Source organism: Salvia miltiorrhiza, chromosome 3, assembly GCF_028751815.1.
Source record: "Salvia miltiorrhiza cultivar Shanhuang (shh) chromosome 3, IMPLAD_Smil_shh, whole genome shotgun sequence".
Taxonomy (NCBI): Eukaryota; Viridiplantae; Streptophyta; class Magnoliopsida; order Lamiales; family Lamiaceae; genus Salvia; species Salvia miltiorrhiza.
In genome coordinates this window covers 21,671,333-21,697,495 of record NC_080389.1, presented here as the reverse complement: position 1 = coordinate 21,697,495, position 26,163 = coordinate 21,671,333, and the positions used below count along the sequence as shown (strand labels likewise).

Sequence of the window (26,163 nt, the reverse complement as noted above, 5' to 3'; positions counted from 1 at the left end):
GTCATCAATAGACATAGTCTCAAGCAAAGGCTGAGCTAAATCAATCTCCACCAAAATTCGCGCAAAGTGCGCAACTTCATCATCAATAGAATTACCATCAATTTTCAGTGGCTGCCCAAGCCAACGTCCGATGCCTGCCAGAACTTTAGGATGCCAAAAATCAACAAGCAAATAATATATTCTAACCCACACTTGGGCTAGAGAAGAAGATTCTTTGTAAGGATTAAAGTAACGAACCCAATCGCGCAGTCTTAAGGAACCTGCGGGAAGATCCCAAATAAGATGCAATTTTGCCTCAGCTTTATCCTCCTTATTATGGAATTTTAATGTGTAATAGCCTTTACCCATCGGCATTAATTGCCATGGAGAAGAGATGGACCATAGAGATTGCAGCTCAGATTTGAGTTGACGTGTGGACTTGGGTTTTTCGCCTTTATTCATCATGAATCGACCAATGAGCGCAAACTGAAACTTTGACGCTTGAAAGTTATGTATTTCCTTCGGAACTTTGAGTATTCCATTATCTCCTTGTCTAACCGGGCGGAGGGCTCGAAAGTTATGTGCCAGCAGGTCTGGCTTCTTGATTCGTTGCGGCGCCGTAGCCTTCGCATAAGAAACCAACGGAGCAGCAACATGGTCCTTAGCAATCCCCGGGATTTCAAAAGAAGAAGTTTTCTTGTGCATTACTCCAGAACTCACAGCGTTAGGGTTGGGATCAGTCCCTGTAGGCAAAGGGTTTGTGGAACGCAGGAAATTGTTCGACACCTGGGGGAGGTTGAGGGCGCCCCTGTCCGTCGAAGGAAGCTGCTGGGAAGCGGAGATCATGATCGGAAAAACGAACGGAGGAAATCAACGGCTAGGGTTAGGGTTTGTTGAAAAGAGAATCGTCATGCTTCCCGCAAAAATCAAAGAATTGTATTTGAATGTAATTTTAGAATTTTATAATTTTGTAGTTTTATCTTATTATCAAGAACAAATTATAATACAATGAAACTAAACCAAAATAGATTTAAAATATATAAATAATTGAAACTAAATATAAATTATAATTTAAACAAATTTATATCATAAAAAATATTTGAAAGTGGAAAAACTAATTTACAATTAATACTATGAAAATAAAAGAAACAAAAAAAAAAGAAATTAAAAAAAGGAAAAAATTAAAATAAAGCAACTAACTAAACAAAAGCGCCCAGATTTGGTGTTCCTTATGGAAACCAAATTGTTAGCGGAGGAGTGGACACCTATTCTGTTGAAGATTGGTTTTAGTAATTTTTTGGCAGTAGATTGTGATATTTCTGGGGATGGTAGACGAGGTGGCCTTTGTCTATTGTGGGTTGATGACCTCTTGATTTTGGTTAAGTATTCTTCGCTTAACCACATTCTAGTATCGATTGAGGATACTGATCAACCTTCGTGGGATTTATGTGGTGTTTATGGATTGAACAAAACGGAAGACCATCATCTCATGGGGAGTTACTACGATCTTTAATCCTACAGGTGTTGGATAGGTGGATTTTCGGAGGAGATTTTAATGAGACGATGTACCAATTTGAGAAAGTTGGAGGCCTCCTGTAATCTGATATGTGGCTTACCACTTTTAGAGACGTAGTGGAGGATTGTGGACTATTTGATCTTAGCTTCACTGGGGACCCTTTTACTTGGACTAATAATCAAAGTGGAGGTGATCACATCATAGAAAGATTGGACCGGATTTTAAGGAATGAAGCATGGACGTTGGATTTTTCGGGGTATGAAGTTTCTTATTTGACTCGTAAATCTAGTGACTACTGCCCCTTTTTCCTGGTGCTTAACAGACCAGATTCCGATACCCAACACCGGCCCCAACCTTTTCGTCTCAGGGAAATTACTCGAGTGGATGGCACTAAGACAAGAAAAAATGAGGAGATGGATGATGTTTTCATATTGTATTTCCAGACACTCTTTACAACTGGACCGAATCATAACCCAACGGAGGTCATTAGCTTCATTGAACCGGCTGTGACTGAGGACATGAACAGATCCCTAACGGCCCCCTACACCCAAGACGAGATTGTTCAAGCTCTTAAACAAATGCCCCCTCTCTTAAGGCCCCTGGACCTGACGGTATGCCGGTCATTTTCTACACCTCTTGTTGGTCTTCTGCTAAATTTGATCTTATTCCTATGCTTTTTGATGTTCTTAATAATGGAGCTTGTCCCGGAGTTATTAACTCGACTTTTCCCTATCTTATTCCAAAAAAACAAAAATGCTCTCTTCCAGTGGATTTTCGACCAATTAGCTTATGTAATGTTGTGTACAAATTGATTTCCAAAGTCATTATCAACCATTTGAAAATTATTCTCCCCTCCATTATTCATGAAAGTCGGTTAGCTTTTGTCCCCGGTCGTCAGATCACTGATAATGCCCTTTTAGCTTTTGAAATCTTCCAAATGATGACGCTTAATAAAGCTAAGGCTCATGGTGGTTTTGCTTTTAAGCTAGACATGACTAAGGCTTATGATAGAGTAGAATGGTGTTTTCTTGAGTTTATGATGTTGCACCTTGGTTTTCATTTGTTGGTGGTTGACTTGATTATGCGCTATGTTATTACTGTGGCTTTCCGTGTGCTTGTTAATGGTTTTCCAGGGGAGGAGCTCGAGCCTAGCCGTGGGCTGCGCCATGACGACCCTCTTTCGCCCTTCCTCTTTTTGTTTTGTGCAGAGGCTCTATCTGGTCTTCTTCGCCAGGCTGAAACCCGCAATCTGGTCCATGGTGCACGTCATTGCCGTACAACGCTAAGGATAAGTTATCTTCTCTTTGCCAATGACTGCATAATTTTTGGGAGAGCAAATGCCACTGAAGTCAAAGCAATCCGGGAGATTCTTAGACAGTATGGAGAGGTCTCCGGCCCGAAAGATAACCTTGATAAGTCCACTATCTCTTTTAGTGGAGGAATTTCTAAGGCTGTCAAGATAGAACTAACAGGGCAACTCGGCGTTCCATGTCATGGTCAGAGAGGTATGTATCTTGGCATTCCTAACTCGGTGGAGAGGTCAAAGACAGATATTTTCTAGATGTTAGTGGACCGCACGAGGAAGAAATCAAAAGATTGGAAGAGACGTTTTCTTTCTGGAGCTGGGAAGACGGTTCTCATCAAAGCGATCCTTCAATCCATCCCAAATTACCTTATGAGCTGCTTTACCATCCCGGTTTAGATTTCTCAGCAGTTGAACAGCGTGGCAGCTAGTTTCTCTTGGGGGTCAGAAAAAGGAGAAATAGAGAATTCATTGGAGAATTTGGAAGAAGCTTTGTATGACAAGGAATAAATGAGGTCTTGGGTTTCGGGACTTGAGTCGGTTTAATCAGGCTATGCTGGCGAAACAGGTGCGGCGCATCCTTCAAAATGATTCATCCCTTCTGGCTCGATCACTCAAAGCTAGATATTTCCCAAAGTCATATATACTCCCTCTGTCCTTGTAAAAAGTTTCCATCTTTAAACGGCATGGGTTTTAATAAAGTAGTAGAATGTGTTGTGAGTGGAGTAAGAGTCCCACTTTATTGTGAGTGGAAAACTTGCTAAAAATAGACTGGATACATTTTATGAGGACGGACGAAAATGACAAATTGGATACATGTTATGAGGACGGAGGGAGTATATCTTACTTGCTAGTAAAGCCCATAATCCATCTTATGCGTGGATAAGCCTACTAGTAGAAAGAGATCTTTTGGCTGCAGGGATTGCGTGAAGATTAGGGGATGGATCCAGAGTTCGTATTGGCTTGGACGCATGGTTACCGGATGGTAAATGAAACTTTCATACTGCTCGAGTTCTGAATGGGAAGGAAACTACCTGTGCGAATGAGCTACTGTTGGAGGATTATTTAGAGTGGGATTTGGAGAAGGTGGCTGAGGTTATACTGCCTAGTGAGGCTTGGAAGCTGACAGCCCAGTTACAGTTGGATCCAGAGGCTCGAGATAGGGTTTTTTGGCCTCATGGCAAGGGCAATATGTACTCGGTTAAATTCGGATATTATTTGGCGGAGGCCATTAATCGCAGAAGTGAGGCTTCCTCATCATCTGCTGATAGCAGTTTATGGAATTGGATTTGGGACTTGGACGTCTTGCCTAAAGTAAAATTATTTATGTGGAAATGTTTGGCTAGTGTTCTTCTAATGGCGCTCGCCCTCGGGGAACGGTCTATTGATGTCGATCCTATGCCGAAGGTGTGGAAAAGTTGGCGAGATAGTGGAACATGCTCTGAGGGATTGTAAGTGGGTCGCTTTTCTTTGGGAAGCTTCGCTATTACGACTAGCTCCAGTCGCCGCTGATGATATATGTGGCATGCCTTACTGGTTGACACGATACGCCTCTCCCTACATAAAGAAACCCACAGTTTGTTTGCCACTATTGTTTATGCTCGGAACATGTTGCTCTTTCAAGGTAAGGAGGTTTATCATATGGATTGTCTTAATATTGCCCAACGAGCCACATGGAAGAATAATGTGGGTATATCACGAGCTCATGCAGACCCGATACCTACTAGTCTAGTTTGTAGTCGTAGGGGCTAGGTAAAAATTTGGTGCGATGCAGCGATTAAAACAGGCGCTGGAATGGGGTTTAGCGTCATTCTCAAGGATGGCGAGGGTAATCTTATGGGAAGCAGTTATGGATTCATTCCGGGAGTGTTTGTTGTTGTTGAGGCGGAAGCAAGGGCAGTCCTTGAGAGTTGTCGATTTTGCCAGGAGCTCGATCTTGGGGATGTCATTATTGAAACAGATTGCCGAACTCTATATTGGATGCATAAGAAACATGAGCCCGACCTATCCTATTTAGGCAAGACTTTGATCGAGATCCACACTTCTATTGCCACTCTTCATCATCATGCTTTTAGCTGGACGCCGCGTCAAGGGAACGACATAGCTGATAGACTTGCAAAATTTTCTTCGTGTAATCGCAGTCCTTTTACGACTGACGAGGATCGATTTCCACACTTCTACTGGCACTCTTCATCATCATGCTTTTAGCTGGACGCCGCATCAAGGGAACGACTTAGCTGATAGACTCGCAAAATTTTCTTTGTGTAATCACAGTCCTTTTACGACTGACGAGGGTTGTCCCGTTTTGTTAAACTCTCCTACTATTTAGTTATGAAATTTCATTTTGCCTTAAAAAAATCTCGAAGTAGAGTAAAACTCTATAATAAAGCTTGATTGAACTTGAAAATCTGTTAAGTGGTCTTCAGTAGCTCGATTCTATGTATCATAAACAAGTCAAAGTTTAAACTTAATATTTCTCGGATTGGCTCCGTTCAACTCAATTGAATAAAACTTTAGTTTAATTAATAAAATAAATAAATGTTTAGAGATCTTTCTTATGGAAAATCAGTTCGATTTTTTATTTAAAAAAATCAAGCCTAAATTATAATTTTAATAATTGCTCGAATTTATTTAAAATCAGAAGCCCAACATGAGTTCAAATTAAAATAAATCAAGGTACAATTAAGTTTTAGCAAATGTAAAACTTTCAGCCCATAAATGAATTAAGCCCACAATTGGAGCCCAAAATTCCTTCTCTCTCTTATAAATCTACCCTCATCATCTTCTTCTTCTCACCATTTCTCTCTCAAACTCACGCTCTCTCTCTCTTCCTCGCCGCGTCCAGCTGAGGCCACCTCTCTCCGGCGAATCCGCCGGCGTCTCGCCTCTTGTCTCTCACCCCATCTCTATGTCTCACTTTCCCTCTCTGTTCAGCGCACACACACTCACAAATCAAACCCTTCTCCCTCTCTCTGCGCCGCCTTCATCTCCGTCGAGCAGCCGCCACCAGCCCGGCGTCGCCCTTCATCACCTCTCTCTCGCTTCCACGGCCCGTCAGCTCCAGCAGCAGCGCATCCGAGGTGCCGCCCGCGGCTCCCCTGGCCTCTTCTTTTCTCGCTGAGGACGGTCACTTCCATCAAACCGCCAAGTTTGTCCCTCGACAACAACAGCAACACGACATTCAACCCCCAATTCCTCTTTATCCTTCTGTGTTTCTACTTTCTTTTAAACGTCGATGAGTTTAAACAAATGAATCATTGAGGGCATCAGATTATGTATGGGCGTGTGTGTATTTTCTTTGACGGAAGTTAGGCGTTTGAATTGAGAGAGAAAATTATGTGCGAGAAGCATATTTGTTGGGTTTCTGCGTAAAGCTAGAAATGGGAAATAAGATAGGAAAAGATAGCTTGTGTGATGAAATAAAAGTTATCGAAAAAACGAAATTACGTGTTATGTGGAAGACGAAATCAGATTGAAGTTTGCAGAGGACAGAAAATAGGAAAGTCGGAAAAGAATAGTCTACAGAACAATTGAGGAACTGTTGAGATTTGTTTTCCCAAGGTTGTTTAATCTTAGTGCTAATAAAGAGACGACAATTGAGGAATCCGGAAAGTGGGAGGATGGGAAGTGGGAGTGGGTGTTTAATTGGAGAAGGGGAGGGGTAAATTCTACCCTACACCAGGGTCGCCGGCACTCCTAGATCGGATGTGCGACACGTGGAAAAGTAAACTTTATGGCTTTGAATAAATTTAAATTCAAATTCAACATAACAGTGTTAACTTCCGTTTAAATAATCATTTGTAGTAACCCCATTTTTCAAAGTTGGTCTGATCTAGGTTCAGTGGTCATTCCAATCACGCATTTCGATGAGTTTCGGCAAGTAAATTCGGCAAGACAATGTTTATGCTCGGCAAATATTAATTTACTTTGGCAAACATATTTTAAAATTTTAATATATAATTAAACTTATAATTATTGAAAATATTAATTTTCGAAGTATGTTTATTATGTGAAATAGATAAAAGCAAATTGAAATTGAATAAATTTCTTTTATTTTAAAAGAATCTACATACATATATATATATATATATATATATATATATATATATTAAACTTATAATTCTGAAAATATTACTTTTCTGAGTAAGTTTATCATGTGAAATAAATACAAGAAGTTTGAATTTCAATAAATTTATTTTACTTTAAAATAATTTGTATTTTTAATTTGTTCCGTTGAAATACGTAATCATTCCTTTAATTAGTTTATATGATTTCAATATTTAATATTAGGCAACACAATTTTAATGTTTGGCAAACATTATTTTTGATCGGCAAAGGTATATTTAAGTGCAAATATATAATTTAACTCATAGTTGTAGAAAATTTTAATTTTAGATAGATATCTATTAGATGAAATTGAGGTCGGCATATTTTATTGAATAAATTTCATTATTTTCCATGTTATCGGCAATTAATCTCGGCACCCATTTTGTATGCTTAGCAAAGATTATTTTTTATCGGCAAAAGTATATTTAAATACAAATATATAATTTAACTCATAGTTGTGTAAAATATTAATTTTAGATGCATATCTATTAGATAAAATTGATGTCGCAGATTTTATTGAATAAATTTAATCATTTATCATGGTATCAGCAAATAATTTCGGCAGCCCATTTTATATACTTGGCAAAGATTACTTTTGATCGGCAAAAGTATATTTAAATGCAAATATATAATTTAAGTCATAGATGTAAAAAATATTAATTTTAGATGTATATCCATTATATGAAATTGATGTCGGCAAATTTAATTAAATAAATTTCATTATTTTTGTCTTAAAATTAAATAAATTTATGGGTTAACTCCGATTTTCTACATTTATCTGTTCTAGGAATATTTGTCATTCAAATTATAAATTCTCATGGTATCGGCAAAGAGTCTCTTAGTTGTCGGCAAGAAATTTCGGCAATTCGGATTTAATCGTCGGCAGATAATAATTATATATACTTAAACTTATAACTATTGAAAATAGTATATTTCGAAGCATGTTTATTATTTTAAATAAAAACAAGCAAGTTGAAATTGAATAAATTTCCTTTATTCTGTAAAAAATTCTACACACACAGAGACAAACACACACACACAGGTGTATATATATATATATATATATATATATATATATATATATATATTCCTTTCATGAGAATTCATCTTTTGGGCAGCTACTATTCGGCAACACATGTGTTATGGTTGACAGATATTATTTTTGTTCGGCAAACGTATTTGAAAAATTTAATATATATTAAACTTATAGTTATGGAAAATAATAATTTTTATAGTTAGTTTAAGAAGTTAAATAAATACAAACTAGAAGTAATTTCAAAAAAAATCATTTATTTTGAAATTATGTTTATTATGTGAAATAGATAAAAGCAAGTTGAAATTGAATAAATTTCTTTTATTTTAAAAGAATATGCATACATACATATATATATATATATATATATATATATATATATATATATATTATTCTTTGATCAATGCTCTGTGGTAATTCCTAGCACGAGTTTCCATATTTTCGGCAATCACTATTTGGCAAGCCATGTATTATGCTTGGCAGACATTAATTTAGTTCGGCAAACGTATTTTTAAATATATATATATATATATATATATATATATATTAAACTTATAATTCTGAAAATATTAATTTTCTGAGTAAGTTTATCATGTGAAATAAATACAAGAAAATTGAATTTCAATAAATTTATTTTATTTTAAAATAATTTGTATTTTTAATTTTGTTCCGTTGAAATACGTAATCATTCCTTTAATTAGTTTATATGATTTCAATATTTAATATTCGGCAACACAATTTTAATGTTTGGGAAACATTATTTTTGATCGGCAAAGGTATATTTAAGTGCAAATATATAATTTAACTCATAGTTGTAGAAAATATTAATTTTAGATAGATATCTATTAGATGAAATTGAGGTCGGCATATTTTATTGAATAAATTTCATTATTTTCCATGTTATCGGCAAATAATCTCGTCACCCATTTTGTATGCTTGGCAAAGATTATTTTTTATCGGCAAAAGTATATTTAAATACAAATATATAATTTAACTTATAGTTGTGGAAAATATTAATTTTAGATGCATATCTATTAGATAAAATTGATGTCGCAGATTTTATTGAATAAATTTAATCATTTTTCATGGTATCAGCAAATAATCTCGGCAGCCCATTTTATATACTTGGCAAAGATTACTTTTGATCGGCAAAAGTATATTTAAATGCAAATATATAATTTAACTCATAGTTGTAAAAAATATTAATTTTAGATGTATATCTATTAGATGAAATTGATGTCGGCAAATTTTATTAAATAAATTTCATTATTTTTGTCAAAAAATTAAATAAATTTATGGGTTAACTCCGATTTTCTACATTTATCTGTTTTAGGAATATTTGTCATTCAAATTATAAATTATCACGGTATCGGCAAAGAATCTTGGCAGTCAATTTAGTGTGTCTGGCCAACATTAGTTTTATTATGCAAAATACTTTTAAATATAAAAATATAATTTAACTTATAATTATGAAAACTACTAATTTTAGAAGTAAGTTCGTAAGGTTAAATTAATATCGGCAATTTTTTTTAATAAACTTTATTATTTGAAAAACACTTAAATTTAAGGGTTTCTTTGCCTTGAAATATGTGCATTTAGCGGGAATGTGTATTTTGCAGCTTCTTTCATTTTGAATTTACAGCTGGGTTACACTCCTCTTCCAGTTTCAAGTTTCGTCCGCCACGCCATCGCGTCGTCGACCCAGGGTTCTGCAAATCGCCGTCGTCGCGGGGATTCTCCTCTGATTTCGTTTGGTGAGCAGCTGACCCACAGGTCATCGTTAAGCGCATGGCTCGGCGAGAACTCCCCTCATCTTTCTGTTTTCTCAATTAAATTTTCTGTGTAATACTCAGATTTACGTGAAGTAGAGAATGTCGAGAAATGAGCGAAGGGGTTGTTGATGGGGAAAACTGCCTTCAAAAGCCAAGGATAAGGACAAGAATAAACTCGTCTCTCGCTCTTCTCACGCTGGACTGCAGGTTTTTTGCTTTGTTTTTCGAATTATCGCTTAATTTTCATGTAATTTTTACGTTGATTTGTTGGAATTTGCGGCTTTAATTTTAGGGCAAATTATTATGATGGATTGATTGTGTCTATGAGCTCTTCAAGTCTTCCCTTGCTGAGTAATTTGAATTATCTCTTCTCTTAATGGGTTAGTTGTTGTAGGTGTCCCTCACGCCGTCGCCGATTATTCTCCGACACCGCTCGTCCCTCAGTTTGCAGGTGAAATAGATTTGTGATATTCTTTGTAGCAAAGTAATTAAACAATTCAGCTTGCCTCTTCTGTAAACTAGTTAAAGTGGCTAGCAAGTGTAGGACAATAATCCATTGAAATATGACTTAACCAACTGTTTTCTAGCGAATCCAGATGATTACTTATAAAGGTCGTCCGGATTTATAAACGTGGACAATAATATTGAGCTGTCATATGTTCTGGTATTTGAAAACTGTTAGTAATGCATCGTTCATATTCCGCTAACTGAAAAAGATCCTTTATAATAGTCCTCTTTGTTGTTAATAACTTAGGTGGAATTTTGGATTATAACAGTATGAAATTATGTTGTAGCACTACCCTTAGTCTCTCCAGCTAGTAAGTGTTCGGTTGTATGTTTTAGCCTTGTATAAGATATTGTTTATTTGTTGATTTTGAAAATTGTGGATGCTAAGCTTCCTATTCTTCAAAAAAAGTTGATTACTTAAATGGTTGGATTCAGAAATTTAGTCCCAATCTTTTTGTCCATTTCTAATTATGTTTGAATGTCATTGTCTGATATAATATGAATACCTATGGATTTCTAATAAGGGAAGGATGTGTATTTGAAAGATTGAAGTGGGATTCTGATTTCATGGTTATAAAGTCAAAGATGTTTAGGGTGGAGGATATTGTACTGGATTTGAGACATATAACTATTCTGCAGCATCTGAACCTTGCAATAGGATTGATATCTATCTCTAATAAATGCATGATCTATAGATAGAAAATGTTGGAGGTTAACAGATTTAGGGGGAATGACTCAAATTAGCATTTTTCCCCACAACATATCAATTTTCTTATCTGTCATGCATCTGACTACTCAAGGTTGAAAAATCAACACTACATGATAATTTCTCACTTTACAAGCTGAGTTTAGATCATTATTTATCTTTATCTGTCATGTTGTCTGCTCCCAGATGCTCATTGCCTGGGCTTGGTTTGTGTTCATTACTTGGCATTTTGATTTGCACCAATTGATGGAGAATTACTTTGCATCACGTTTATTGAAAAAATGTATGTATAAAAGATTGATTGCTTCCCATTGATTTGCAGGTCTTGTTATTAACGAGAAACCTGATCTTAAATTTGTTCAGTCCTGAGTTCGAGCCAATTGTAAGTGCTCTGCCTCATCTGGTTGCCCCAACATTTTGTGTAGAATTTTCTATCTTGCCTATAGCGAGTGCATAGGTGTGGTTTCTGTTTGAGTGATTACTGTAAATGCAATAGAACCTCTTTAAATTGATATATGTAGATTGATCCCACTACTAACGACGAACCACTTGTAATCTTGCACCTTTGCTTGTTGTACCTTTCCACCAAACTCAGGAATGTCTAACTTGATACACAAGTTTTGATCACACATACAATTTCACCTTGGCTTCATGGAACAGAATAACACCAATGGGAAAGCTTTTCTAGAAATCATAACTCACTAGTTTCTGACTCTTTTACCAGACAATGACCTTATATTCCTGTGACTCTTTAATTTTTCCATGCCATTGATTTGCACCAGTTTCTCTTTGCTCTCTTGTCTCATTGTTGTGTCTTCACATCAATGATCTAATTTTCCATGGTTTCCACATAACATCAGATTGTTGTTACATTTCCAAGCCAGTATTGTTAATAGAAGCCTGCTATTCCTATACCCTTCTTCCAGTTATGTTTTGCACTAGTTTTGGAGTTTTGACATTAACCAGTCTATTATTTAAACATAAGGCATTATATGCCTGAATTATAAAATTCTCTTTCATTCCTGAAATGTTTGGTTACTGAAAGAGTTTACATATATGTTTGCAGAAAGAGGTCCAATCATCATATGATGTCCAGTTGAAGGAAGTACAAGTTTCACCCGGAACTGTGATCAGTGCTGAATGAGCTTCACCGCTTCTCAGAATGGACATATTTATTTTTTATATGTATATAGTAAGTAAGCAACGCACCATCATCACCCCGAGCAATAACTGAAGCATACATATGTTATCTGAGTCTCTCTTCAAAAGCACTGTACAAGATAATCCAATAGCAAGACCTTTATACACAAGGTAGAAGCAGCAGCCAAAATGACGCTGGAGATGAAAAGAGTCATCGGCATCATTTGTGCTTGCTCTACCACTGTGTAGAGCACACCCTTTTGCCCTTGTTGTATAAATCTGTTTAGGTATGAGCATGACACCTTTCTCACCTCTAACTTGTATTTTTTTCAATTTTGGTGCTCAGCTGTTGTGGTTAATTCGTTGACAATTGACATAGTAGTGGCTGTAGTGCAGTGTCATTGTAAGTCTTAGCTATCTCTCTTTTCCCATGTAGATAAGTGAGATTGTAGTTCAGTTCTTGCTGTAAACTTTCAAGTATTGATAGTGCTCCCTAATTTTGACGCACATGTGAATTCTGCACTTTGTGTTTATATGATTGCCTCAATCAAACTTATAAACGTGGATATGTTTTTTTTTTCTTCATCTAAATCTGCAATCAACTATGCTTGGTGTTTACTGGGTAAACTCATCTAACTATGAATCATATTCTTCATTCGAATAGCAATCTCTTGAACTGATTATGCTGCTGGATTACTATTTCCAATTGTTACTATCATTAACACAAGCTATGTATAAATTTACCAATAATTTCACCTCGTCTATCAAAATTTGGCAAAATTTTGAAGTTGCAGCCTCAACATGTTGAGCACTGAAGCGGGTCAAAATAACTCAACATTTAATCAAAAAGCATACACAAGAAATGTTTACTTATTCATTGATGCTGTGATCCTATATAAAATGTTCATGTGACTAAACATTCTAAATTTATGAAAGCAAGAATTCACTTTCATGGCAGAGGTTGCTGAAATGAAATTCTGCCATACACAGACATGGCCACAAAATGGCATGCTCATTACATGGGTTTTGCCACCTTAAATTTCTAAGCTACAATTTCGCCTTTAAAATGAATCTCGTTGCTAATGGAGCAAAATGAATCGGAGGTACAAGCTGAGTATCAAACCAAAAATTCACTTCTCTAGTTCTGCAAAGTCTGGAGTTCCTGCTCGGCTACAACTGAAACAACGGGCTTGTACGAGACTTCGGCCCAGTTTTTGGTTCCTCCTCCAGATAAACCACCCCCCAAATGCCAGCAGTCCAATTAGAACCACTACAACAAATGCTATGACTAACGCCAAGTAATGTTGTTGCCACCATGTCCTGGACAAATGCAATCATACTCATATTTAATAACAGAATTAATTTGCCATATTCCTTCCACTCAGCTGTATCTTTCAAGCTAATATAAGAAATGTAAGTGTAAGCAGTAAAGAAACAAATTCTTGAAGGCAACCGTTGTACCTACTTGACGAGCAGTTTTCCTCTCAGCTGTCATAACACCCATAGGATTAAATGTCAGGTGCGTTGCAACAGTGTCATCAATAATTATCTGTGTCTCCACAGTCAACTCCCCTAATGAACAAAGTGAACTCAGTGCCTCCACTCTAAATCCGAAAGTCGTTAATGATCGGAGGTCTGAAAAATCCAAGAGCTTGGATGTATGGTGCTTTAGTGCCAAGACCTATCAATAGCAATTCAAAGGGGGTAAAGTAACTAGACTCAGTTTTGACTTGAGGTTTCAAAGTGATAATTTTATTAAGTAAAACAATTCTGTTGTATGCCTCTACGGGGGAAATGCAAAGAAATTTGCAAAAATATAGATAAATTAACCTGTTCTTGAAAATTTGTTCGTTACTCTAACAGACTTTCAATGTGAAAAACACCTTAAAGAAACCAATTTGGCTAGTTCGACAACAGGCTCACAGCTTGAGGGCTTCCATGGATGCTATTTAAAGACAGATAAACATCAATGTAATGAATTAAAAGCAACCACAGAAGCAACAAAAATGAGAGCAAGAAGGTTTGTGAACAACAACCAGACACAAAAATCAAACCTCTCTAAAAATTCAGAAGTGTATTTCGTGTGAAGACAAGGCAAGCATGTTCAAATCTACAAATTTCAAATCTTCACCAAGCCTCTCAACCCCCAACAGGGAACCTTTACAAGCCTCACATTTTTTTGCCCCAAATTTCAATAGACAATTTAATAGAACCAAGCTAATAGCTAAACCATCATAAATTTCAAAAATCGAGCCCTATGTCCTAAAACTGAGACAAAGCTTACCTGCAGTCGAGTCAGGGACGACGAGTGGATGACGGCGAATGAGAGACTTTACCGTTAAAGGCAAAGAAACCTTTAAATTTAAGTTTTTTTCAAATAATAAAGTTTATTCAAAGAATTTGCCGCTATTAATTTAACCTTACAAACTTACTTCTAAAATTAGTACTTTTCATAATTATAAGTTAAATTATATTTTTACATTTAAAAGTATTTTGCATAATAAAACTAATGTTGGCCAGACATACTAAATTGACTGTCGAGACTCTTGCCGATACCATGAGAATTTATAATTTGAATGACAAATAATCCTAGAACAGATAAATGTAGAAAATCGGAGTTAACCCATAAATTTATTTAATTTTTTGACAAAAATAATGAAATTTATTTAATACAATTTGCCGACATCAATTTCATCTAATGGATATACATCTAAAATTAATATTTTTTACAACTATGAGTTAAATTACATATTTGCATTTAAATATATTTTTGCCGATCAAAAGTAATCTTTGCCAAGTGGAGTATATAAAATGGGCTGCCGAGATTATTTGTTGATACCATAAAAAATGATTAAATTTATTAATAAAATTTGCCGACATCAATTTTATCTAATAGATATGCATCTAAAATTAATATTTTCCACAACTATGAGTTAAATTATATATTTGTATTTAAATATACTTTTGCCGATCAAAAATAATCTTTGCCAAACATACAAAATGGGTGCCGAGATTATTTGCCGATAACATGGAAAATAATGAAATTTATTCAATAAAATATGCCGACCTCAATTGGAGTGCGGCGGTGGGGGGATTTTACTGTGGTCGTTGGTTGCGTCTGGCATTTCAGTATAGGACTACCGACGTCCGTGGTCAGCCTTCCGCCGGCAATCTCCTACAGCCGTGGCTCCATAAATATTTAGTGAGCCTTGTACCAAGCAAGAAAACTATTTTGGATATCATTCACTATGCTCACAATGTTTGGAAATCACAATCACAAATGCCTCAAAGATGAGTTTTGTACCAAGAAGCTTAATATAATGCATATTCATGTTTTCTTGTCAAACCAGATATAGCAAATATGAAACAGTGCCAATATTATTTATACTTGTTAGTTGTAGAAATAAGTCTTACCAGCAAGAACCAGCCCATTGAGGCATAGTGTTTGTCTCCCGCTGAGCTGATTTCCCAGAGATTGGTCAACTGTTTGTACCTGAGACACATTATCCATAAATATGTTTCATGAAGAAAAAATACAACAAAAAAAAGATACCAAGTTAGGATAATGGATCCTAACGATGTGGTAAAGGGCTTAAGAATTGCTATAATTCAGAGAGTTAGGTCTCATCTAGCTATATCTCTACACAACTTTGACCTGCTTGAACTCATAGAAGAAAATAAACATACCCAAGAAAGGGCCTTCGTCAATGGTGGCTCCCCAGTCCCAGTTGGAGTAAAATCATCCAACTCAGGTAGGGTAAGAGGTAGCTCAGCTTCAGAAACTGGAATACATTCACCTGTACCATCTAAAATCATCCATAAGTCTGGATTAACTGATAATGGTAAAACCTCAACACATATATATCTCATTATTAGCTCTTGCATGTGTGTTTTAAAGAACAAATGAAGTATCTAAATCGTTCTTTTATTTAACTCAAGCAATTGGATAATATAACAACGTTTAAGTCAATATTAAAGTTTCATGTTTCGATAAGCTAAATTTCTTGCAATCCAGTGTGATAATGTGAAGTTCAATCATAGGCATATGCAAAATCACTAAAATGTAACTTGAGATTCTGCTCCCCAGCATTAACAGTGCATTGTTTATTCGGATCTCCACAAATCATTGACAGCAAATTAATCATCCACACTATACTCAATGCAAAATAAATGACTAGGACATATATATTTGGATCAGAACTTGTATTTATCTTGCAACATTCAGCTCGGCAACAGCAAGCTCACATATCAATTCGAAACACCAGCGGCAGAGAGATTAGAACGCGTACAGAAATTCAGAGAAAAAGACTCGTAACAATTACATAATTTGTTCCGGAGTAAGAATCAGATATATATAATTAACTATATCCTCAAATGTTTAATCATAGATGACGAGAACTAATTATACAAATAAAACAAATATGATGTATATCTATTAGGTATAAGATTTATGCCAAAGTTCGATATATATCTATAATGAAAGATGAACACACATAACTCGAGGTGTTTCAGAAATAGGAAATGAAATAAAAATCTCATAGCATTTCATCAATGACATACAAATTAGAACTAGCAATATCCTTATTGTCCTAATGTAGTGATAAAGCAAAACTTGCCAAGTAAACGGATTCACGATCTACACAATTTACCCAAATACAAATTGCGAGAGAGGAAAAACCTTGTAACGTTTGTGCAGGCGACAGTTTGATTACAGGGAACCTCAATAAGCTATTATCTAACACTTTTTGCCCCAAATTTCAATAGACAATTTAATAGAAGTAAGCTAATAGCTAAACCAGCAGAATTTTAAAAAATCGAGCCCTATGCTTAAAGCCCTAAGTCCTAAAACTGAGACAAAGCTTACCTACAGTCGAGTCAGGGACGACGACGGCGAGTGGGTGCCGGCTAATGAGAGACTTCACCGTCAAAGGTGCTGTGGCGGCGGTAGTGGAATGCGGTGGTAACTATGAGAGAGATGAGAAATTAAGAGTGAGTGAGAGAAAAAAAGCAAATAGAAAATTAACAATAAAGAGATGAGAATTGACACTAGGCGGTGTGGTGGTGAAGAAGAGCAGTGATAGCGGTGGAGTGCGGCGGTGGGGGGTTTTTTACAATCGTCGTTGGTTGCGTCTGACATTTCAGTATAAGACTGCCGACGTCCGTCGGTGGGCCTTCCGCCGGCAATCTCCTATGGCCGTGGCTCCATAAAAATTTCCGACAATGTCCGATTATTTTTCTTGTAATGAATCTGATAATTCGTAGGGAAGGAAATGGAGAAAAGTATTCCAAAAGTCTTGTTTTGACCCCCAAAAAATTGAAATTTGAAAATTGGCGCCGAAATTATACATATGTCAGTGTTGCCGAAACATTTGGCAAATAAAATTGCCGAATTCTGATGCCATGATACACCACTTCCCAAGAATGTAAACCACTTCCCAAGAATGTAATGAGTGCTTGACGGAAGGAGTTAACTCTGTTAACTCATCTCTGCAAAAGAAAAAGATAAATTCATAAATGGAAGATAGACACGTGTCGCACATCGGAATTAGGAGTGCCGGCGACCTTGGTGTAGGATAGAATTTACCGAAGGGGAGGATGGGAAGTGGGAGTGGGTGTTTAATTGGAGAAGGGATTTGCTTGAGAGGGAGAAAGGGAGTGTTGAGTCGTTGACTGAGTTTCTTGATAACCAATTTCCCTGTACAGGAAAAGCTGATGGATGTGGAAGGCGTCTAAGGACGGAATGTATTCGACAAAATCAGCCTACTCCTCCCTGGTGGCAGCTAAGAACAGTACTCCACCAACACAAGAGGTGAACAAGGCGCTAGGAGCTGTGTGGGATGCACCAGTCCCTTTTAAAGTGAGAGTGACGGCATGGAGATGTTTGAGAAATAGAATGGCAATGTGCGACAACTTGATCAAGAGAAATGTGGCGATCTCTATTGAGGAATCATCATGCAATGGCTGTGTTTCCAGGATCGAGACGGCGGAACACATTTTCCTTTCTTGCCCAAAAGCGGAACAGGTTTGGGATGGTATTCTGAATCAGGGCCGGCCCTGGGCCTAGGCCAGGGGTGCGGCCGCCTAGGGCCCAGGGCAAAATAGGGCCCCCAAATATATTTTTTTTAATTATTATGTAGGAATAAAAAAAATTTCAGATGTGTATTGGGCCTCCAATTATAAAAAGAACTACATTAGAACTAGCCCAATCTTCATTTTCAATTAAAAAAAGGTGGCCCACAACCACCTTTTCTTCTTTTCCAATTCCACACGTTTCCTCCCTTTCCTCTTTTTTTATTATTTGACTTTGCCTCCCTTTCCTCTTAATCATACTTTCTTTCCTTCTTCCCGCAACTCCCAACGTCTCTTTTGCAATCCCAAAGGAAAAGGAATTAAGGAAAAGCCAATCCACCGACCAGAAAATTGCTTTGCTTGTAATCTAATTTGCTTCTCACTTTCTTGCATCGTGCCACCGTCGGCGACCACCGAAAAAAGGCGGCCCTCCGGTCACCACTGTCCACTGCTCTGGCAGTTTATTTCCTTTTATTTTCCAGGTGCCATTGTTCCCTTTAACTCCTATAGTGTTATTTTCTTTGATATCAATTATAATATGTTGCCGAGAAAACATTTATCAGGAAGTGAAAAAAGAAAAAAAAAGAAAAAGAGATGTTGATATAAGGAAATCACAACAAGGAGCTCTTGATAAATTTGTTTTGAAAAAGGATGGTTCTTCTTCTCATGACAATTTGAATCGATCAAATGAAACTTTAGACAATGAGGAAAATAAAATTGATGATTCTATTGACCATAATTTTGTGCCAAATGTGTCTAATATTGAAGAAGAAGAAGAAGAAGAAGAAGAAGAAATTGTTACTCTTACTAAAGAAAAAGAGACTATTCCTCATATTGATATCTATGATCCTAGAAATTGGAATAATCTTGATACCAAAGCAATAGACATTTTAGTTGAATTTTATTAACTGTTCCTGTGACTGTAGCATCTGCCGAAAGAAGTTTTTCAAAGCTTAAATTAATAAAAACCTATCTGAGGGCATCAATGTCGCAAGAAAGGTTGAACGGTTTGGCAATTTTTGCTATTGAGAAAGATATGTTAGAACATATTAATATTGATGTAATTATTAATGATTTTGCATCTGCAAAAGCTCGAAGAAAGCGCTTTTTATGATATTGACATTTTTGTACATATTTATTATATAAAGGGCCCTTTTATCTTCTTTTGCCTAGGGCCCCTGAAATGTCAGGAACGGGGCTGTTCTGAATTGGATTGGCTTCTGCACGGTGAGGCCTAACACTTTAGCAAAACATTTTCTCTCCTTCATTCATCTGGGAAGCAGAAAGAGGTCTGGGAAGTTTCTTAAGGCAGCATGGATGTGTAGTATTTGGCTCCTGTGGAAGCGAAGAAATGAAAATAGGTTCGAAGGGAAAGGGTGGGAGACTCAAAAGCTGATTCAAGAAATCAAAGGCCGACTTTGGAGCTGGAATAAAGCGTTTAATTTGTTGAATCTTGATTTGAACTTTACCTCTTGGTGCTCAACCTCCTGGTCAATATCCTCTTTTACCTCACTTTAGCAGAAGGCAAGAGAGCATTTCAATGCCTTGGAGAAAAGTCTTATCAAAATTTCCTGTCATGTGTCTGGATTCTATTAATTGGCGCTGTGAGAAAGTGAGGAACGATGGTGATTGCAGTGGAATCTTGTGGAACAAAGGAAAGCTTGTTGCTGAGATTAATCAAGACTTTGGTGTTGGAAGCATGTCGATTATTCAAGAAAGCTCATGAACCTGATCTGCATTTGGGTGACAGCTTTTCTCTGTTTTTTTCCCTTTTGCATGGCCTTGGCTGTGCGTGTTTTCTCCTTGTCGGGTACTTCTGGTGCCATGCTGGTTTTATCTTAATAAATTTCCCTTTTTCCTGATCAAAAAAATAGAATAGTCTACAGAACAGGGGCGGGCAACGAAATTCCTAATTTTGAGTCATTTATTTGTAGTTGAAAGAAATTACTCTCTTCGACAACGAAATATTGAAATTTGAGTCCTTTATTTGTAGTCGAAAAAAATTATTCTATCCGTCAATGAAATATTGTCCTAACAAAGAAAGTCACGAGTTTAAAAAAAATTGTGTTTATTTATTGAGTAGAGGAAACGGCCTATAAATAAAGAGAAAAATATATTAAAAAAAAATTAAGTTAGTGAGTGAAGAATGTAGCTAGTGAGTGGAGAAAGTGATCACAAATTATTATTAAAAATAAATTAAACCAACTTTTTCTGGACGGATCAAATGACAAATTATAATAATATTTCGTAGACGGAGGGAGTATAAACTAAATATTAATTAAATAATATATTTTTGTCAAATTATTTAATAAATATATATAAACTTAGTCATGCTCTTAACAATTATTAATGAAAATAAAAATTTAACATACAAAGTATAATTAAAAATTTTAAAAAAATTATCTCGTTCTAAATTTGAGAATTATTGAAAAACACTTAAAAAGAGAAAATGAAAGTAAGAGCATCGACAATGGAGAGCTAATGTGGGCTCTTAAATGTGGTCCGCACCATTTAAGAGTCAACTCTCCACAATGGGAGAGCCCATCCTTAGCTCTCTAATTTATCTTTTCATTTTATATTTGATATTTTTGTTATTTTTTAATTAAAATTTACATTAAATCTAACAACTTAAAATTCATTAAATTAAAAATCAAACCCTTAATTAATTGAAAACTAAAATTGCAATACAATTAATAAAGTCATAAATTACTTAAAATTAAAAAAAAAACATAAAAATAGAAACCTAAAATCTATGAGAGATTGTTGCGTTGCTTGATTTCCGCCACCTTGGCCAAGTGAAACGCCAACTCGTCGGGATTTATTTGAGATGTGTCCCTACTCATCAAGATGCTATCGGCGATGTCGCGTTGAGTTTGGGAGAATTGTCCCATGACCTTGACCATCTTCGCCATGTACCCGAGAGCTTGAGCATTGTCGTCGGATGTCTTGGCCTTCTTCTTGCCTTTTCCTTTGTCTCTCTTCGCCGCCTTTTGGCCTTGGGGCCTTGTGGAGATACTTTGGTCTACCCCTACCACGGAGTCGTTTGTGTGCTCGAGATACAAACGACATATGAAGATCGTTTTCGGCGGATTGTAGTGACCTTGTTGTTTGGTGGTCGTCGGCATAGATGCTATCTCCTCCACCTCGGGCTCGGGCTCGGCTGCCGCAAATCGGACATTCAAATTGACTCCTTCAATGCCTTGCGTTTGAAAGGTATTTGATTTGCCGGGAGATGGATTTGGGGGTGTTGGTTCCAATATTTTCTCCAATCTTCGTCCATGATTTTGTAAGAAAGGTAGGAAAAGAAGATGAAGAAAGAAAAAGATTTGAGAAGGAAAGGTAGATAGGAGCAATTTATAGAAGAAAGAAAGAAAGTAAAAAAAAAAAAAGGCCAAACGGCCGAATTTGCAACGGCAAAAAAAAAATACGGAAAACAACAACGGCTACTTTTCGAATTTTTTCAATTTTTTTTTAAATTTGGCCGAAAATTATCTGATTGGACGGTGCTATGCACGCGCCCAATCCTTTCGCTGTTTGAGGCCGGAGCGTTGGAGGGGGGCGAGCTCGCGAGCCAACGGTGCGGCAACGGGGGAGGGCACGGATGCTCTAAGAAATTTTAAAAAACAAACTAAAATTTAGAAGCTTGTTAAATTTTGTTAATAAGAAAAGCTTGTTAAATTTTAGAAAACAGACTACCTTTTTTGGGGCTACCTTAGAAAGTTTAAAAGACAGACTAAAAAACAGACGTTTGATTGCTTTAAACAAAATCATCTCTTATTGGTAACAAAAAAAAAAAGCTGAGCTATATTACACACATTTACTAATATAAGGGTCGCAAATATTATTTACTAGTAATACCTATACGGATTATGGATTTATATATTTTGAAGCCCTTATTTTTTCGGGGTCTTGTGCGATCGATAATATTATGTATAATGATTGCAATGTTGTAAATATATCTTCTAGATATATCTTATGTGTGTTGACCAAGAAACCTAGAGGGAGAATAACACTTGACATCTTCAAGCCACCGGAGTTGACTGTCCTCCGTTCACACCGGACGTTCACACCGTCACACACGTTCACACCGGACGTGTGTGAACGTTCACACCGGACGTTCACACTTGGTTTAACACCTATAAATATGGGTGTATTGTGAACTTCATTTGATTCTCTAATCGATTCTCTCGCTTCTCTCAAGTTTATAACATCTCGCTTCTCTCTAGTTTATAACACGTTATCAGCACGAAAGTTCTAGTTCTCTCATCATCTCCCTTCGATCGTAAAAGGTCCAATTTTCGAATTCTATTTCTCTTTATTGGTTGTTGTTGATACTATTGTTTAAATTGCATTCCATGTATTGACGTATTTGAATTGATTACTAAAAAAAAAAAAAAACGAATCAATTGGGAATTGAGAGCCATTGTAATTATGTATGTGTTTTTAGATTGATTTGGTATACTTAGTCAACGTATATGAATGTTTTGGGATTTAGGCAAAGAATCATGTTGCTATTTGTTTCTTTCTTCAAATTATTATTTTGTTTCGTGTTCTTTGATGATCTATATATACATTTAAATCTATTGAAGTTGAAAGAGATTTAAATCTTATGCTCTTATTTTTGAAATTTGATATGTTATATTATGAAATATACTATATATATATATATATACAATTTTTTTTCTTTTCAAAATGATCTTGAAAATTAATGCTATTTAAATAGCACAAGTAGTATTCCTGAAGAATATTACATTCAAGATCTTAAATTGATGCTATTAAAGTAGCACAAGTAATATTCCTGAAGAATATTACAAGCTCTCTGAGCAAATAAATTAAACATTTGGATAATATATCCTTGATTATTTTGTGCAGAATTGCACGGATGGCAAACATAGCCAAACTTGAGTTCATCGCCCTTGACATCTCGGGCAAGAATTACATGTCATGGACTCTTGATGCTGATATTCACCTGATCTCAAGGGGTCTAGGAGAAACTATCAAAGAAGGAAACAAAGCGTCCGACCAGGATCGCGCTAAGGCACTAATATTCCTTCGTCATCACCTTCATGATGACCTTAAGACAGAGTATCTGACTGTTAAAGATCCACAAGAATTGTGGATGAACCTCAAAGACAGGTTTGATCATCAAAAGACTGTCGTCCTTCCTAAAGCTCGTTACGAGTGGATGCATCTAAGACTGCAAGACTTTAAGTCTGTGAGTGCTTATAATTCTGAATTATTTAGAATTGTTTCTAAATTGAAACTTTGTGGAGAAAAAAATTAGTGATACTGATATGCTTGAGAAAACATTCTCCACTTTTCATGCTTCTAATGTGCTGTTACAGCAACAATATAGAGAGCGGGGTTTCAAAAAGTATTCAGAATTAATAGCTTGTTTGTTGGTTGCCGAGCAAAATAATGAATTGCTCTTGAAAAATCACGCACTCCGCCCCACCGATTCCGCTGCATTACCTGAAGCCAATGCAACTTTCAACCATGATAATGGACGTGGTCGTGGGAACCAACGTGGACGTGGGCGTGGACGTGGACGTGGATATGGTCGTGGTCGTGGACGCGGTAAACCACATGATGCAACCTTTAGCAACAAAAAGCATAAAGCATCCAACGAGCACAATTCATACAAAAAGGAAGGTGAATGCCAAAGGTGTGGTATGACAGGACATTGGGCACGTACTTGCCGAACAGCAAAACACCTTGCAGATCTATATCAAGATTCAATCAAGGGAAAAGGCAAGAAGGAGTCCAATAATGTTGACTTTGACGGTCCAATTGATACTACTCATTTAGATGTCTCCGACTTCTTTGATGACCCAAAAGGAGATAATATAGATCAATTGATCGGTGGTGGTGTGCTTGAAGATAATAATATGGACACTGTTTAGTCCTTAATTTTAATTTTTTTTTTCTTTTCTAGTTGTTAAGATGACATTGCTTATTTTTAATTTCAAGATGTTGTTTTTATTTTTTTTATTACAATAATAAAAATCAAATGCTTACTCAATAATAATTGATTTTTTTTTTCCAAAATATCTCAGAAAATCAAATGGAATCTTGTGATATTTGTCTTGCCGATAGTGCCACCACACACACTATTCTTCAAAAGAAGAATTATTTCCTTAAGTTGACATTAGCCAATGATAATGTCAACACAATATCAGGTGCATCAAACATCATTGAAGGCTCCGGAAGAGCTTGTATCATTTTGCCAAATGATACTAAATTAGATATTAAAAATGCCCTGTACTCTAGTAAGTCTAAAAGGAACTTACTAAGTTTCAAGGATATCCGCAATAATGGATACCACATAGAGACAATTGCAGAAGGTAGCAATGAATATCTTTACATAAATTCTTTTGTTTCAGGCTATAAGCTGACAAAAGAAAAATTAGCAACACTACCTTCTGGAATGTATTACACATTCATAAAAGCAATTGAGACAAACCATGTCATGAACATAAAGTTCAATGATACAAAAAGCTTTAAGCTTTGGCATGATAGGTTTGGACATCCTGGAGCGACTATGATGCGCCGAATAATCAATAATTCATATGGGCACAACATAAAGAATCAAAAGATTCTTTCTACAAAGGAATTCCCATGTGATGCTTGTGCGCAAGGCAAGTTAGTTATTAGACCTTCATATACGAAGGTTAATACTGAATCTCCATCTTTCCTAGAAAGAATTCAGGGAGACATTTGTGGACCTATACATCCACCTTGTGGACCTTTTCGATACTTTATGGTATTGATTGATGCTTCTTCTAGATGGTCACATGTATGCTTGCTTTCTACTAGAAATGCAGCATTTGCTAGACTACTTGCTCAAATCATAAAATTAAGAGCTCAATTCCCAGACAATTCAATTAAAAGAATTCGTCTTGATAATGCTGGTGAGTTTACATCTCAGGCATTTGATAACTATTGTATGGCTATTGGAATTGAGATTGAACATCCAGTAGCTCATGTCCATACTCAAAATGGTTTAGCGGAATCATTTATTAAACGTCTTCAAATTATTGCTAGACCATTACTTATGAAATCAAAACTCCCAACTACTGCTTGGGGTCATGCCATATTACATGCTGCAACATTAGTTCGACTAAGGCCATCAGCTAATCATGAATACTCCCCAATGCAAATTATCTTTGGCCGAGAACCCGATGTTTCTCACTTACGAACTTTTGGTTGCGCGGTTCAAGTCCCAATTGCACCCCCACAACGAACAAAAATGGGTCCCCAACGAAGACTTGGGATATATGTTGGATTTGATTCACCATCGATTATAAGGTATCTAGAACCTTTAACAGGTGATTTATTTACTGCACGTTTTGCAGATTGTCATTTTGATGAAATGACATTTCCAACATTAGGAGGAATAAATCTACATCCAGAAAAGCACAAGGAAATCTCTTGGAATGAGAAAAACTTATCACATTTTGATTCTAGAACAAATCAATGTGAACAAGAAATTGAAAAGATCATTCATTTGCAAAAGATTGCAAATCAAATTCCTGATGCTTTTGTAGATACAAGAAAAGTGACACAATCTCACATACATGCTGCAAATACTCCAGCTAAAATTGATGTCCCTGAAGGACAAATAGCTTTGGCAGCAAATGAGTCCAAAATTCGTCAAAAACGTGGTCGACCAGTTGGTTCCAAAGATTCTATGCCTAGAAGAAGAAAGGGGCAAGATGGAAACCAAACAATGACGAAAACGACTAATCAATCAAATGAAAGTGATGTAATTCCTGAAGAATTACAAGTATCTGAAAATCATGAGATCTCAATAAATTATTTACATTCAAATCAGATACTAGAGAGAGAAAATATCATCGTTGATGATATATTTGCCTTTCATATAGCTCTTCAAGTTTTAAATGAGGATCCTGAACCAAAATCTGTTGCACAATGCAAACAGAGACTTGATTGGCCAAAGTGGAAAGAAGCTATAGAAAGGGAATTAAATTCCTGTGATAACCGGAAAGTATTTGGGCCTATAGCCTTAAC

The 26,163-nt window shown here is 36.2% G+C and overlaps 2 protein-coding genes and 1 long non-coding RNA gene across 5 annotated transcripts; 2 read left to right on the top strand and 1 right to left on the bottom strand.

Annotated features, from left to right (window-relative positions):
• The first annotated feature begins 9,525 nt into the window (after nt 1–9,525).
• LOC131015814 (uncharacterized) lies at nt 9,526–12,567 on the top strand. 3 transcript variants are annotated; one of them, XR_009098684.1, is made up of 5 exons: nt 9,526–9,692; nt 9,792–9,917; nt 10,105–10,161; nt 11,246–11,305; nt 11,990–12,567. It is a non-coding gene; the product is annotated as an uncharacterized LOC131015814 (long non-coding RNA). The 3 variants fall into 3 exon arrangements; XR_009098685.1 differs by having other exon boundaries at nt 9,528–9,711; XR_009098683.1 differs by having other exon boundaries at nt 9,526–9,917.
• Nucleotides 12,568–12,915: 348 nt separating this feature from the next.
• LOC131015813 (uncharacterized) lies at nt 12,916–17,151 on the bottom strand. Its single transcript, XM_057944235.1, has 7 exons — nt 17,109–17,151; nt 16,928–17,027; nt 15,751–15,869; nt 15,478–15,546; nt 15,131–15,238; nt 13,529–13,744; nt 12,916–13,383 (listed from the first exon to the last, which is right to left on the bottom strand). The coding sequence occupies exons 4-7, from the start codon at nt 15,493–15,495 to the stop codon at nt 13,234–13,236; spliced, it is 492 nt and encodes a 163-aa protein (XP_057800218.1). The 5' UTR covers nt 15,496–15,546; nt 15,751–15,869; nt 16,928–17,027; nt 17,109–17,151; the 3' UTR covers nt 12,916–13,233.
• A 5,132-nt stretch (nt 17,152–22,283) lies between these two features.
• LOC131019189 (uncharacterized) lies at nt 22,284–24,170 on the top strand. The gene is made up of 3 exons (XM_057947866.1): nt 22,284–22,421; nt 23,005–23,347; nt 23,478–24,170. Exons 2-3 carry the CDS (start codon nt 23,015–23,017, stop codon nt 24,033–24,035), a joined length of 891 nt encoding a protein of 296 aa, XP_057803849.1. The 5' UTR covers nt 22,284–22,421; nt 23,005–23,014; the 3' UTR covers nt 24,036–24,170.
• Nucleotides 24,171–26,163: the final 1,993 nt, after the last annotated feature.